The sequence below is a fragment of the Delphinapterus leucas genome, chromosome 13, assembly GCF_059928025.1.
Source record: "Delphinapterus leucas isolate spDelLeu-1000000601 "Yukka" chromosome 13, BTC_Dleu_Yukka2, whole genome shotgun sequence".
NCBI classification, from domain to species: Eukaryota; Metazoa; Chordata; class Mammalia; order Artiodactyla; family Monodontidae; genus Delphinapterus; species Delphinapterus leucas.
In genome coordinates this window covers 48,420,647-48,436,100 of record NC_143141.1, presented here as the reverse complement: position 1 = coordinate 48,436,100, position 15,454 = coordinate 48,420,647, and the positions used below count along the sequence as shown (strand labels likewise).

Sequence of the window (15,454 nt, the reverse complement as noted above, 5' to 3'; positions counted from 1 at the left end):
CTGTTATCAATATCATTTATAAAATCATATCAATACAGTTTTCCTTGGAAAAATTCCAAATGACATGGCCATGTCCATTTGTTCTCTTAAAGTTTTCTAGTTATAAAATGATTACATAATCCAACGCAAAGTTTAAAAAAAAACACAAGATAGAGTGCTAATTTTCTATTCTTTGTGAGGATGTACTGTCACAAATAGTGGTAACACTTTCAGGCAGGATACACATTAAAACTCTAGCTCTGCTGTGATTTACAAAATAACAATTCCTGAGAGAAAATTTGGTCTGTGAATAAGAGCATCTGCTCTGGAGCCATACTACCTGGGTTCAAAATCCTGGCTCCACCACATAGTAGCTGTGAAATCCTGGGCAATTATTTATCCTCTCTATGCCTTGGTTTCTCAATCTATAAATGGGGATAATAATCATACCTGCTTCTAGAGAATTGTGAGAATTATATGAGTTAATACATATAAAGTACTGGTATATAGTAACAGCTCAATAAATATGTTATTAGTAGTAATTTTTTGCCAAGTCTGCTTGTTACTTTATTTTGCTACAATAATAAGCTATTTCTTGTTTACTAAATTTTAATGTCAGTTTATAATGAAAACGAAATGAAAATTTTGTTCCAACAATCCTAAATTGGTAATAAATACAGTAGTCCCTCAGTATCTGCAGGGGCATGGTTCCAGGACATCCCCTGAATACCAAAATACATGGACTTTATATATAAGTCCCTTAGATAAAATGGCACAGTATTTGCATATAACCTACACACATCCACCCATATATTTTAAATCATCTTTAGACTACTTACAATAACTAATGTAATGTTATAGAAACAGTCGCTGATGCATGACAAATTCAAGTTTTGCTTTCTGGAACTTTCTGGATTTTTTTTTCCTTTTTTAAAATATTTCTGATTCACGGTTGGCAGAATCCACGGATGCAGAACCCTTGGATACAGTGGGCCAATTACAATTTTTATTACATTTCTAATAAAAATGGTATTATGAAAAGTTGTAGTTATGGACTTCCCTGGTGATGCAGTGGATAAGAATCCGCCTGCCAATGCAGGGGACACGGGTTCGATCCCTGGTCCGGGAAGATCCCACATGCCGCAGAGCAACTAAGCCCAGGCGCCACAACTACTTAGCCTGTGCTCTAGAGCCCGCAAGCCACAACTTCTGAGCCCGCGTGCCACAACTACTGAAGCCCGTGTGCCTAGCACCCGTGCTCCGCAACAAGAGAAGCCACCGCAATGAGAAGCCCGCGCACCGCAACGAAGAGCAGCCCCCGCTCGCTGCAACTAGAGAAAGCCCACGAGCAGCAACAAACACCCGACGCAGCCAAAAATAAATAAATAAATTTATTAAGGAAAAAAAAAATGTAGTTATTACTACAAATATTTTTCTGCTGGCACTACACTACAGAAATTGTCAAAATGAGTGCAATTAGAGAATTATAGAGAAACAAAAGGAAAGTAAATGAGTATAAATACGGTCCCTCAGTCCAAAAGCATTCTTTGGACTTATTCTAATAGTCCACGAGATTTCTGAGCAAGAAAGTTTAGTTCAAATTAAAAAAAATCTTTTCCACTTTTATTAAAAGCAAAATCTTAGAGAACTAGATTTGGCAAAGAGCCAAGAAACTAATCAGGATTTGTCATCTAAAGTGAAAAATACTGGAATTGCTTAACATCTTTTTAAACCACTAGTCTAATTTTCATCCTTGAATGCCTTAATCTCACTGCAAATAAAATACCAGGTATTCCACGTTTCCATATTTTTCCTTATAAAATTATCTGGCTCACCTATGTCTTTTTCCATTGCTCTGGCCAGCTCCTCAACAGTCATTCCAATCCATACCTCCACCTCCTTTTTAGATTTTGTTGAAGATAACTGAGGTTTCTGCGATTTTTTTTCCTATTAAATATTCAGAACACATAAAGAAGAAGGAAGAAAATCTCTGAGGTTTATTCTGGAATATCTACCACAGTCAGGGCTCCTATTTCTACCAACACTCCCATAAATTGTTAAACTTTAGACTAAAATTTAAAATCCTGATTCCTTAATTCACTGTTATACACTGATATAAATAAGCAAATTAATCAACATTACTAAACAGCTAACTAGAACCTCCCTTCCTCACAAAGATTTATTGCCTGGAATGTAGCATTAAGGCATAAAGATTTCAAAAATACTCAAAATGGGTTTCTACTCATGGCTCTAGGCACTTTTATCTCAGACCAAATAATACAGAAACTCAGAGAAATCTAGAACTACCTTCTTTGTCACCAGAAGCCTATGTTGAGATAAAGCGGTCCTGATGAGCGCATGTGTCTGCCAGGGCTGGGGGTACAGCTGAGCTGTCCACACCAGGTAAGCAGATGAAAACACGTGCCTCCACTGTGGCAACATTCTTCTTTGATACAGGCTGTGCAGCTGCCTACAAATAGTGTGAAATCGTAGCAAGTTCTCCAACTTAAGTATCTTCTGGTTCATGTTTCTCCTAGGAAAAAAGTTTTCAAATACTATTTTGGTTAATATTGAAATCAAGTTAGTAAATATTAATTGGATATCTACTACACACAAAACACTGTGCTAGAGTTACAACAATGAGTAAAACTGGGTTCTCGCCCTGAAAGAGCTCACAGTCCAGAGAGATGGAATTCCGTACTAAGTACTCTCTAGATATTAACTAGAACTATTGTTAATGTTCCTACCATAATAACACTGAAATACAATAACAAACTTATAAGGGTTCTTTTTTCACTCCTGAAACATCAATTAACCAAATCACAACTACAGTCATTTTTTTTTTAAATGCAAATTTGCACTGATCAACTCTCTGCCAAACATTCTTTGGGAGGATGGGGGGAGATTATCCCTAGTTTAATGTACAACTTCAAAACATGCTATATAAGGACTCATTATCTGCCTTCTGTTAATCTCTCACTCCATCTCTTACGCTCTTATAGTTCCCTCACTCCTATCTCCCAAATTTTTGTTATTCTGTCTCACCTGTAATCTCCAACGGCTGTCTTCTAATCTTTGAAACTTTGCATATGCTCCCTCTTCTTGGAACTGTCTTTCAACCCTAACATTTTCCCCTCTTCCCAACCCCCCCAAAAAAAAGATGCTTTAGAGTGGGAAGAAGGCACCCAATAAATATCTAATGAATAATGCCAATAAATACCTATTGAATAATGCCTTTTGAATATTACTCTTGGGACAAAAGAAGAGTTTACTGAGAGAAAACCACAACAGACCTCAACAGTGTAGCTCAGAACTCAGTAGTATAGTCTTTTCCTCCTTGAGTCTTCTATTTCTTCTGATCACAACACTGCATTTCTACAGCTTTGCTTTTCAGTGTTTAAGGGAAGGAGTAACTAAAATAACATAAGTACTAGTTTTCTCCTCAGCAGACATTTCAAGAGCACCATCTTCCAGGCACTGCATCTGAGGTTGTTGATTCAAAATTTAATAAGCAAGAGTCCCTTCCTTTGGGGTCCACTGTCTTTAAAATGTTCCAATATAATGATTCTTAAACACCTCAAGAATGGCACATTTAAAGAATCTTATTTAGGTACATTTCCCTGAACTAAGAAGTAAAGGGTGCTCAGGAAGCACAGAATTCCTTAGGGAAAAAAAAAATTTTTTTAATGACTCTAAAACCAGATTTAACAAGGACACAGATTAACATAATGGGAGGAAAAGTCCTACACGGAGATTAACCAAAGCACAACTATTTCACTGACGCAGGGATTCGAAAAACACATTGGCGGTCAATAAACCAAATACCCAAACTGAAAGGAACCTTACTTGCTACTTATTCCAAGCCCCTCATTTTAAAGAAAAGGAAAATGGAGTCAAGAGAGGTCAAAAAGCCTTCTCCAATGTCATACCGCTAGTTAATGACAGTCAGGACTAGAACCCAGGCTTTCTGACTCCCAATTCGGTGTTCTTTCGCCGCTAGTATATTCTTATCATGGAACCTGAAAAAGGATGTTGGAAAGAATGTAGTTGCGCTGGTGAAAACGTCTGAATGAAACAGCTAGAAGCCTTGGGAGTTATCTGAAAGGTAAAAAGAAGTCACGGTAGAATGTCGGATCTAGGGTGGCTTCGCCTGGAACCCGAGACCAAAAAGCCTTGGGCACAGGGGAGGTCGGGGCGTGGAGGACACCTGCCGCGGCACGCGGGGAGAGCAAGCAGCCGGCCGCTTCTGGTTGGATAGCGCTTTCGTTATGCCGAAAGTAACAATCACGCATGGATTAAGTGCATAATGGAAAGCCTCCCGAATGCGCAATGCTTGTCATCTGTGCCGCTAACACTTTAGGCCAAACAATAGGGACCACACGGCTAAGAGACCCCACTCACTTAGCTCCTACGTAGGGTCCAGGGCGCCGGAATTCTGACGCAGGTCAAAGATCACCTTCCGGACCCGGGAGGACTGTCAGTAGGCTAGTCCGTCTCAAAAATGGTCCCCCGCGGGCTTCCGGTACCGCCGGAAGCGGTTCTACCCGGAACTCAGAAGTCCGATTTCGGAACAGCCCTGTTGCCGCTGGTACAGTCGCCGGGTGTACCCGGGTGGCGTGTCAGCAGCGAGTTTCTGCAGAGCCCTTCGCTTTCTAGGAAGTAAATTACTGCTACTCTGGGGCTGTGAGCGGCCTCGATGTGCACAACTCAAAGGAAAGTTAAACGGGGAAATGTGGGAGAAATGATAAGTCCTTAAAAGACATACTAACAAAAAGGGAAAAATGCAAGGGAACGTGGCGATAGACCCAGTTAGTACTGGGCGAGGAGCGCTTTCTTTTTCAAAAGTCACCTCGTGTGGGTGGCATTTAAAGTAATAAAGATAGAGTGGGTTCCAATCCCAGCTCATCCCCACTTGTGTAGACTTGGGGACGTTATGTAAACTCTGTGCCTCCCCCCGCCCCCCATAGTCTGGCCGCCTAACTCATGGCCCTCCCCTTTTTTATGTTTGTCTCCCCAGTGCCACCGCAAAGATGTGTAATCAGTGTTGTTGAATGACTAAATGGAAACCTCTGTCCTGAAAATCTTTTTAATGAACCTAAACACTCACACCCTTGAAAACTATTGAAGTGCATTTCAATTGCTATCATTTTACTTACCTTTCACACTCACTGAAATGCCAATTTCTGCAAGAAAGTATTCTTTGCTCTCTCTGCCTTGCCAAGTAGTTGAGAAGCAGAAATTGATTGAATTGAACATCAAAGTAAGTCATACCTTTTTTCCCCAATATTAAAGTGAAAATAACCAATATGTTTCTAATCATTAAGAAAATACATACTAATGTGGAAAATTAAAGCAATACACTAAAATATAGAAAGTGGAGGGAGGGAGGGAGGGAGGGAGGGAAGGCCAAAGCTGGAAACATTTGAGCAACAAAATAACACAGTATTAGATTATAACAAATAAATGGGGGAGAAGGGACAAATCCTCCTTACAGAAAAATTCCACATAATATATGTGTATAACTTCTACTAGGAGGTAAAGCTTAACCACCACCACCACCCCACCCGCCTTGAGTGTGGACTGGACTTAGTGACTTGCTTCCAAAGAATAGAATATGGAAAGGGAAAAATAGTACCTTCATAATGGAGAAAATCGGCAGACGCCACCTTAACCAACTGATCACGGTAAACATCACCAGCAATGTCATGTTGCTATCATGTACCCCGAGAAATGATGTGATGAGGACATTTCATCTCTAATATTTGTCCCCAAAACCCACAACCCTACTCTAATCATGGGGAAAACATCAGACAAACCCAAATTAAAGAGCATTCTACAAAATATCTGAGCAGAACTCTTCAAAGTTGTCAAGGTCATGAAAAGCAAGAAAAGACCTGGGTGAAAACACAGTATCAAGCGTTACTCATACATTTAAAATGATGCTCCATGTAAGTGACCTTAAAATGCCCCATATGTCTTCATTTAACAGACATCTATTCACTCTTCCACGTCCTTTGACCACATGCTGCCAATATATGGGGTTCCTTTCCTAAATGGTTTCCACTTATCCAGATCATTAGCAACTTGCCGTGCAATGAAACCATACAATGTTTGCTTTTAAAAATTCTTTTCTCTCCCCACCTCCCTCACATACACACACACACACACACACACACACACACACATAGGGGTAACTATTTTCCTAGACTAAGTTGTTTATTCACCTCCTTTCTGTCCCTTTTTGCTTCTCCCCTTCCACCCTGATATACCATCATAAAAAAAGACAAGAAACAAGAAGCTATCACAGATCAGACAGAAAGAAATGTGATGACTGAATGCAGTGTGGGATCCTGTATAGAATCCGGGAACAGAAAAGCACACTAGTGGAAAAACTGGTGAAATCTGAATAAAATCTGTAGTTTAGTTACTTGTAATACCCCAGTGTTAATTTTTTAATTTTCACAAACATATCATAGTTAACATAACATGTTAACATTAGAGGAAACTGAGTGAAGGACATTCAGGAACTCTCCACTATCTTTGCAAATTAAAATTTATTTTTTTACTAAAGAAAGTGAGTCAAATCCTATATCCCACCTCTCTGGAAGTAACCACTTTGTGCGTTTGTGTGTGTACACATCATTCCACTTATCTCTGTATAAATACATGTATACATACACTTTTATGTAAATGAGATTCATGTTATAAATGCTGCTTCTTATCTCTGCAACAATATATACCGGAAATCTTCCACACTGATGAACATATATCCATATCATTCTTTTAAATGATTTTGAAAGATTCCATTGTTTATAAGTGCCATACCCACATAGATGGACATATATGCTGTGTCCAGTATCTAACATAATATTGCAGTGAATATTCTTGGGCATACACTTTTGCATGCCAGTCCAGTTCTTTCTCTAGAATAAATTTCTGAAAGTGGAAGCCCTATTTCCTTTCAGTGAAGAATGGTATTTATAATCTAGGCTCAGGGTGTCAGGTATGTTCATTGTTACTGGGGTTTTGATGCTCTCAAGCCCTCCCATTGGTCAAAGCTGGGGAATATTATACACATGTGTGCACACATTTCCATCTACATACATTGAAAACCATGCGTTCCTACTGATATCGTGAAGTCCAATCTAACACCATAGGGTTCAAACTAGGCTTTTCCCTTTATATGTATGTAACTTCCTTTTCTAGCCGTGGGAAACCTGACTCGCATCAGCCTTAATATATTTACTTATTTAAGCAATTCCCCTGTGTGGAACCAATCTCCAATCTGGCCACCACCCCATCTCCTGCACTCATGCCCTCCTTACCTCTCTCCAGCTTGGACTCCCAAGGCCAGTTCACCCCTTGAAGTGGACATCTTCACCCTGATTGGATGTAAAATGTTAACATTAGGGGAACCTGGATAAAGGGCATTTGGGAACTCTCTCCAGTATCTTTGCAACTATTCTGTAATCTAAATTTACAGCAATACAGGGCCACTGGAGCCCCCCACTCCTGCCCTACATCTGTGGATGGCCTGCCTTGCCCTTGCCCCTGATGGCTTTAGGACTGAAAACTTGTGGAAGGGGAGGGATGAAGAAGGGCTCCTATTCCCACTTCACCTTATGTCCTTTGTTGGTCTTCTAATCTGATCATATTAATTATGGAACATAATAAGTTCAGAGACAGGTAGAGCCAACTTGACCACAAATAATGTTTCATATTGCCATCTGCTTGGTAAGAGCTATGTCTCAGAAGTATTAAATGATAGGTCTAAAACACAAACTCAATGAGAAAACTTGAAACCAAAGCACAGTGGGAAAAAAAGGAAGGGAAGAAAGAAAGAAAAGAAAAGAAAGAGAAAGAAGGGAGGGAGGGAGGGAGGGAAGGAGGGAAGGAAGGAAGAGAAAAAGGAGCTGTATTGCGGCTATCCCTTTCCTATCTAGAAAATGGTTTGAACTCTTGTTAGTTCTGACTTTCAACTTGTTCCCTCTCCCAACCTTTTTCTTGCCTTTCAAGATCTTGGCAGAAAGCTCCTTTTTAAGGGGCTAGGTCACTTCAATATCCAGACTAATTATAGTTCTTGGTGATAATTAGGGGTAAACTGCCTTCTTGCAAGAGGGATAGGGTATGAGTTGCAGCCCAGCACACACTGGCCTGACAGTACTAGAAGGAACTACAGTCATGTCTCTGGGCTTATTCTAGGAGGAGGAAATCACAAGGAACAACACAAGAATTAGGTATCTTCCAAAGAGAAGCTGATCAGGGCTGCAGTAAAGCAGAACAAAATTACAAGGTTTAAATCTGTTTTGTTTTCTGTCTCAACTGTCATTTCTTGGCTTCACAAAATAAAGCAAAACACCCTGCAATATAAATTGCTAGAGGAATGGTACCAGGAATTTTAAAACTAGAAGAGACTTGAGAACCTGAATCATGGCAATCTAAAATTATCAGTAATAGTTACGATCATAACTATTATTTTCACTGCCATTTATGTACCAGTCACATAAATATTTTGTTATATTTAATATGTTATACAGCAGTTCTTGGCACATTAACGGGTCTGAGGCCAATTGACAATTCAGTTTTCCTTGACTCTGATTTGACAACTTTCCCTAGTGAAAAATTGGTAATCTAGCAGTCAAATTTTAGTAAGGTCAATTTATTTTAAATGTGTGGCTTCGTGGAAGATCACTACACCTTAATAATAGTAATAATAATAGCTATCATTCATTTGACATACTCAGGATGAAGCATTGTTCTTAATGCTTTATCATTATCATCTGATTCAAGCCTGCAAGATTCAATGTCTTACTTTTGAACATCAATTTTAACAAACCAGAGGGATTGCACTATCACTGGAGAAGTTAAGCAACTTGTCCCGGTCACACCCTTAGTGATCGGTGAGATGGACCTAAATTCAAGTCTGTTTGATTCCAAGACTGTTTCTCAACTGCTGCCATAACTGAAGAAGTTGAATTAAAGATCTTTAGGGTCCCACCCATCTTTGAGATTTTACCTTTTGAACATATGAAAATAAGCATTTTTTAACTTAAATTTGATATCAATCTTTACTACATGATATATGGTAAATATTTGTGTTCCTATTAGTATTGAAGCTTCTAATAAAGCAACAATTTTCTTTATGGAAAACAATAAGAGTAACAATTCTGTATATTTCTAGTGGAAAACATGGCATTCATCTCCAGTAACCTCTATATCAATACTGATTAAAGATCTGTGCATTGGATTTTCATCAGCAATGAGATAGTTATCTCTTTACCACTGGCATTCAAATTACACAAAGCATTTCTTGGGTTTCCTCTTGAGTCTCATCAAATTATGCTTCACTGATTTCTTCATACATGATTACATCTCTTACAAAAATTTTTTTACTATAAAGTCTTTTGTTTCAGTTTTTCCCAGCTTTATTGAGGTGTAATTGACAAAATCGTAAGATATTTAAAAGTGTACAATGTGATACAGTGTACAATTTGATATATAAACACATTGTGAAACAACTTCCCCCTGAGTTAATTAACCCATCCATCACCTCACATATTTACCTTTTTGCTGTTGTCATGGTTGAAAATGTTATGTTCTATACTCTTAGCAAATTTCAATCATACAATATAGCATTATCATCTGTAGTCACCATGTTATACTTTAGATCCTCGGACCTTATTCATCTTATAACTGAAAGTTTGTACCCTTTTACTAACCTATGTTCCTTATTTCTACATTCTTGTCCCATCTCTTCCACTAACTAGTATTACCACTTTGAATAAGACAGCAACCTTTCTGGTGTTCAATATCTTCATTACAAAATTAAAAAGGTTACATTCTTGCAGTATTATTTCTGGAAAGTTTAAAAATATAACTTTTAAATAAATATAAAATGCGTATGTGCCTAAAGATGTATTTAACTCATTAATGGGGGATCCAGAAAGATGGTAAGCCTTGGTCAAAGAGGACTGGGGAGTGCCACATATTTACAGCTGCTGAAAGAATGAATACTTGAATAAGACTGCTCATATAGGTACAAAAGTGGTTAATATCCTGCAGCACAATAAACGGTTACCTGTTCTATGGGACAAAAATCATCTGTACCTCTACTGGACAAAATTCAGTTATATTACTGTCAGTTTTCTGCATGTTAAGATTTACCCTTACAGAGTTGTACAGTCCTCTGTACTAAAACATGATAAATATCAAGTCGAACAAAAGCGCACATTCCTGGAGAATCAGACAATCCCAGGAGTGCCTGCTAGACAAAACGCAGCAGGACACTGAAAGAACAAATAGTCATCCCTTCGCCTATTTCCAAGTTTCAGATCATTTTTCTTAATAGAACTAAGAATCCTCTGAGTTTTAAAATTCTCTTTTAGGAACCAGCGCCAAAAATGTAACATCACTGAGAATTACAACACTAGCACATCCCGGTAAGCACACACTGATTACATTTATTCTACTTAGGATTGTCATTTTAAACCACCAGACTAATTGAAAGGCTGACTGTAATTTGCTGATATTTATGGCTTCCAGGACAGCTTTACAAAGGATGTGTCTCATCTTATGCTGAAATTAAGTAGTTTGTTCAATAATTAATAAATATATATTAAGAACGCATCATGTACCAATCACAGTTTTAGGATACAACAGAGAAATAAAATAGATGAAGACTCCTGTCTTCAAGAAGATTATATTCTTGTAGTGAGAAATTCCATATGAATTAAACATTTAAAGGTTGAGTAAAAATTAGGAGACAACATAAATGATATCATTTGTAAACCTGGGTGGGAAAGACTTTTCTAGTCATAATTCTAAAATCAGAAACTAGGGAATTCCCTGGTGGTCCAGTGGTTGGGACTCTGCTCTTCCATTGCAGGGGGCCCATGGTCTGGGAACTAAGATCCCACAAGCTAGGCAGCAGCGCGTCCCCCCCCACAAAATTCAGAAACTATAGGGGAAAGAACCATTAGTTACACGAGTGATACCCAAACGTGAGCAGGTATCAAGTCACCCGGAGGGCTGAATAAAGCACGGATTGCTGGCCCACCCTCCCAGAGTATCTGATTCTGTAAGCGCGAGGTGGGCTAGGAGAATTTATTTCTAACAAATTCTCAGGTGATGACAGTAACGCTGGTCTGAGGACTACATTTTGAGAACCTGGATTAGAATACATAAATGTTTTAAATGTCTGTACTGTCAAGACATTATAAATAAATAAATAAATAAATAGCTATAACTGGGAAAACTAGCAATCAATGATCAGTTAATGGTGTAAACTGGGAGCATTTCTTCTCTACTCTTGAAGTTCTACTCTTCTCTACTCTTGAACTCTTGAAGTTCTTTTCTGTGAAAGGAGCTCATTTCATGCGATTTTGGGCCTTTTTCTGCCTCTTTACTCATTCTGATTTCGAGGATATGGGTCCAATTTACTAAATTTAAGACTAATTGAACATACATTCAACTCAACTTCCTTTCCCTCGGGGGAACCAGTCTGCCACTGGCAAAGACAGCAGACAAAAATCACTGTGCTCTCCAGCAATTCTTCTTACATTCTAGTGGAGAAGTTTATATTTTATCTTTATGGTACTAAGTTGATATTTAACAAGTACAGACATACCATCCTACATCAGTAAACATAAAAGTGATATTGATATTTTTCCTAAATCTTAAAAACACAGTGCAAACGCGTGTTTGCTTATTTAATAATTTTGACTCTGGTAATCAAATAATTGCTAATAAAGATGTGGAGAATGGAATGTTCTTGTACTGCAAATTTATAAAACCATTCTGGAAGACAATCGACAATAGTTATCAATTTAAGTGTATAAACTGTAACTTTGCAGATTCTAAGATTTATTCTAAGGAATAAATGAAATAATTATGCAAAGATATATAGATATAGAACTATAGATACTTACCGTAGCCTTCTTTATAATACTATGAAAAATTTGGAAATTATTAACATATAAGTCATTGGACATTGGACATTCCCAAATTTGGAGCTGGGTGAATAAATGAAAACTATACAGCCATTACAAGTGATAATGTAGTTCTCTGTTGGCATGGAAAGATGTCTACTGGGTGAAAAAAGGAAAGATCATAAAATATCCTATGTTATATAATCAGATAAAACTAGAAATAAACAGCATATATAGAGTATACATACACATCATACATGTGGTGTGCATATATATGTATATATACCTGTGACATAAATGCTTGTGCATCTTGTTGTGTGGTCTGATTTTTTTTCAATAAACATGTATCTTTTTATCTTCTGTGTTTCTTTTTAAAGTATGATTTTAAAACATTTATTTAAAGAAATAAACATACAACTTGTTAAAAAAAACATTAAACAGTATTTTAACACTCAGAAAAAGAAAGCTACTTTATGTTTTGGAGAAATGCTGAATATGAGTTTGTTTCTGATCGACCTGGCTCTTTTTGTCCTTACATTATACCCCATACTTTTCAAAAATATATTTATTAATATTTACTGAAATCAGCACTTATCATAAATAGGTAAATCAAATCAGCAAGGGTAGAGGAATAATATGTGATCAGGAGTAATCTGGTCTCAAACTTAGATTTTATTAAAATTTATGCAAATATATTCAATTTACAAGTTAATTTAACGCATTAAAATCACAGGAAATTTCTCTTTTTAGCCAGTAAGACTAGGACAGAAATTCCAAAGTAGTTCCCATAAACCTAATCCAATCAAACTAATTATTCTGAAATGCTAGACCTAAAGAAAATATTCCCCAGTCCACATGCAAAGTAAGAAAAAATAATCTACCCCATAGTACTTTCGTATAGAAGTCAGTTTTCTTGGGTTGCTGTGAGAACCACCTACAGACCATGTAATAACAAGGAGTATAAAGTCTCTGTTCATTCATTTAGTGGTTCACTAGGTCCAGAAAGGTAAGACTGCTTTGAAGAGCAGCTCAGAGCATGTCTTGCTGGCCTGGCCTCCTTCTGCAGGGGTTCCTGAATCACAGCAATTGCTGTTCCACCTGGTTCAGGGTTAGGAGGTCGGAGCTACTCACCAGGTATTTACAGTACAACCTGGGGCTCACAGCAGTGTCTGGAAATACTTCCTTGTCCAAAGTAAAGCTTCCTTATGACTATTTAATTTTAAATGAGTGTTTAAAGTGAACAAAAGAAAGAAACCTGCTACTTCTCTGCTTACTGCATGTGCTTTTTTCACACTGCACACTGCATGTGCTTTTTTCATTTTGTATGAAACCAGTATTTTCCCAGACGAGAAAAGTGAACATCTTTACCCATTTCATATTTTAATTTGGAGGTAATTAAATTACATCTGCCCACTTATTAAATTTTTTATACCTCAACTTTCTCCTCTTTTGAAGTCGTTTGAAAATACCCTCACGTGATCTTAATTGTGGAGACAGTTTACATTTCCCTTTGTTTGTTTAATAACATTTTTTGACCTTTTTCAGATTTGGTTTACATTTCTTTATTTTTAACTTATTGATCCCCCCCTCCCTGTTATTAGCTGGAGATAACCGCCTCAAGAAGTGTATTTTTTAGCAGGTAAGCATTTTAGTTCTGATGAAACAAAAATTCACATTTTAAGGCAAGACAAAAAAAATTTAAACATAAAACTTTTAATCTACTCTCTGGCCTCCTACCTTCCTTCTAGTGTGCATTGTGCAGCTGCATTATGTGTTAACCAGAACTCCCCAGTGGCAGAAATACCTGCTCAACCATGAAGATCAATTTTCCTTATTTTGGGGCCAGCCATGTAACTCCTCAGAAGATAATATTCCTTCCTCAATCCTGTAAGGGGTCACAATGACCCACCACTCACCTGGTATGTGCAGACATCTTTGGTGAACAATGCCAATATACTATTTCCCTTAAAGATAGTTACTGGTGCAGAAGAGACACTTAAAGGACGTTCTTAGCTTAAATACTTACTTGTGACCTTATTAATGTAACTAGCTATATTACTTGTATTCTGCCTGTTTAACAAGATTATTGTTTCTTGCATTACCAAATGTGTGATGAGCCTCAGATAAAACTAATGATGATTAGGCTAACTGAAATGATTGATCAAACACATAGTTCCACAAGATCAGTGATTGTAATAGTGTAACTCTAGATGTGAGAAGAAGCAACAAGAGGGAACCACTTCCTGGACCATAACAGACCAGTAAGACAGGCAGTCCAGAGGCTTTTGGTTACTGTTAACAGGGTCTAGTCCAATTATAGTAGCACGTTGAGTGGCCTATCAATGAAATCCTCACCTGGCCTGGGAATCGCCATTAGGCAAACTGGTCATGAAATGCCTTCCAAACATTGCTCAAAATTAAGACCAAAAGGGAGGGGACTGTCAAATAAAGAGTATTGCCCACCGTCCAGTTCTACCAGAATCAAGTCATTAGCTACTGCAGTCGCTGACCTACAGTTGAAAGGAATTCAGGGTGGAGATCAGGATGAGACACTTTGTATACTGGAAAACTGACAGAACTGGCCCTCAGACAGATCTTTTCAGGAGAAAATTTTATGAACCTAGTTTCCTGCATCTTCCCATACTTAGAAAAGCACTAAAACCATTAACTAAGATATCTCTTCCTCTCGAATAGCAGTAACCTTCTACTAAGATGAGTGCTTGATGGCATGTACCACTTTGCCAAAATCATACATACGGGCCTCACCCTTTACCTCTTTGGAACAGTCCCCAGAGCTTTCTGAAAGACTGCCTCCCGGGTTCTAATCCTCAGGTTGGCTCGAATAAAAGTTTCCATGTCTTTCTTAGATTGACTAGTGATTAATTTTTTCATTGATAGCTCCCAGCTCCAGTGTGTAGGAAATGAGCAATGTCCCCAGTCCCCGTGCTCTTTGCATGCCAACCACACTGACCTCTTTCAGTACCTCTGCCTTGGTTTGCTTCCTCCCACCCTTGCACAAGGTGTCATGCTGTTTCCTTTGCCTGGGACACTCTTCTCTCCTTGCTTTGCCCTCTTAATTCCTACTTATCTTTCAGATCTTAAACTTCACTTCCTTGACCACTCTGCCCTCCCCTAAACTAGATGCGATTCCCCTATTATATCCTTCTTAGCACTTGTCACCCAGGCAACCTAGCATTTGTTTCTGTATTTGACTAAAGCTGTATCCTCTGATAGACTGTTTGCTTTACAAGGTCAGTGTCTCTGTCTGGTTTTGCTCACCACTGTGCCTTGAGCACTTAGCTGATCTTCAATCATATTTTACTGAATTTAATTAAATCTGGCCCAACTCCCCACATGATGGAGCTGGAAGGAAAGTTAACCTGAGGCTATTACTGAGGTTTTCTCCCTTCTCCATGGTATCATGCAGGAACCTAGAAGAAGCCGGGGAACTGGACTGTGGGATTATTGTCCTCTTCTTCACGGCTCCTCATTGAGCAGTGATGCTCAGAGGGTGCTTTGGAAGGGCTGCCCCAGGTGGACTGCCTTCC

At 38.3% G+C, this 15,454-nt stretch overlaps 1 protein-coding gene across 16 annotated transcripts in view; it reads right to left on the bottom strand.

Moving 5' to 3' along the window:
• MTIF2 (mitochondrial translational initiation factor 2) overlaps nucleotides 1–15,454 on the bottom strand; it is a 42,424-nt gene that overhangs the window by 21,393 nt on the left and 5,577 nt on the right. For 3 of the 16 annotated variants that reach the window (XM_089923174.1, XM_030763231.2, XM_022597265.3), the window contains 3 exons: nucleotides 7,305–7,361; nucleotides 2,287–2,512; nucleotides 1,815–1,926 (listed from right to left, as the gene is read on the bottom strand). In XM_089923174.1, coding sequence (XP_089779300.1) covers nucleotides 1,815–1,926; nucleotides 2,287–2,512; nucleotides 7,305–7,354 — 388 coding nt within the window. In that variant the 5' untranslated portion in view covers nucleotides 7,355–7,361. The other 13 variants (XM_022597277.2, XM_089923176.1, XM_030763235.2 and 10 more) reach the window with 12 other exon arrangements.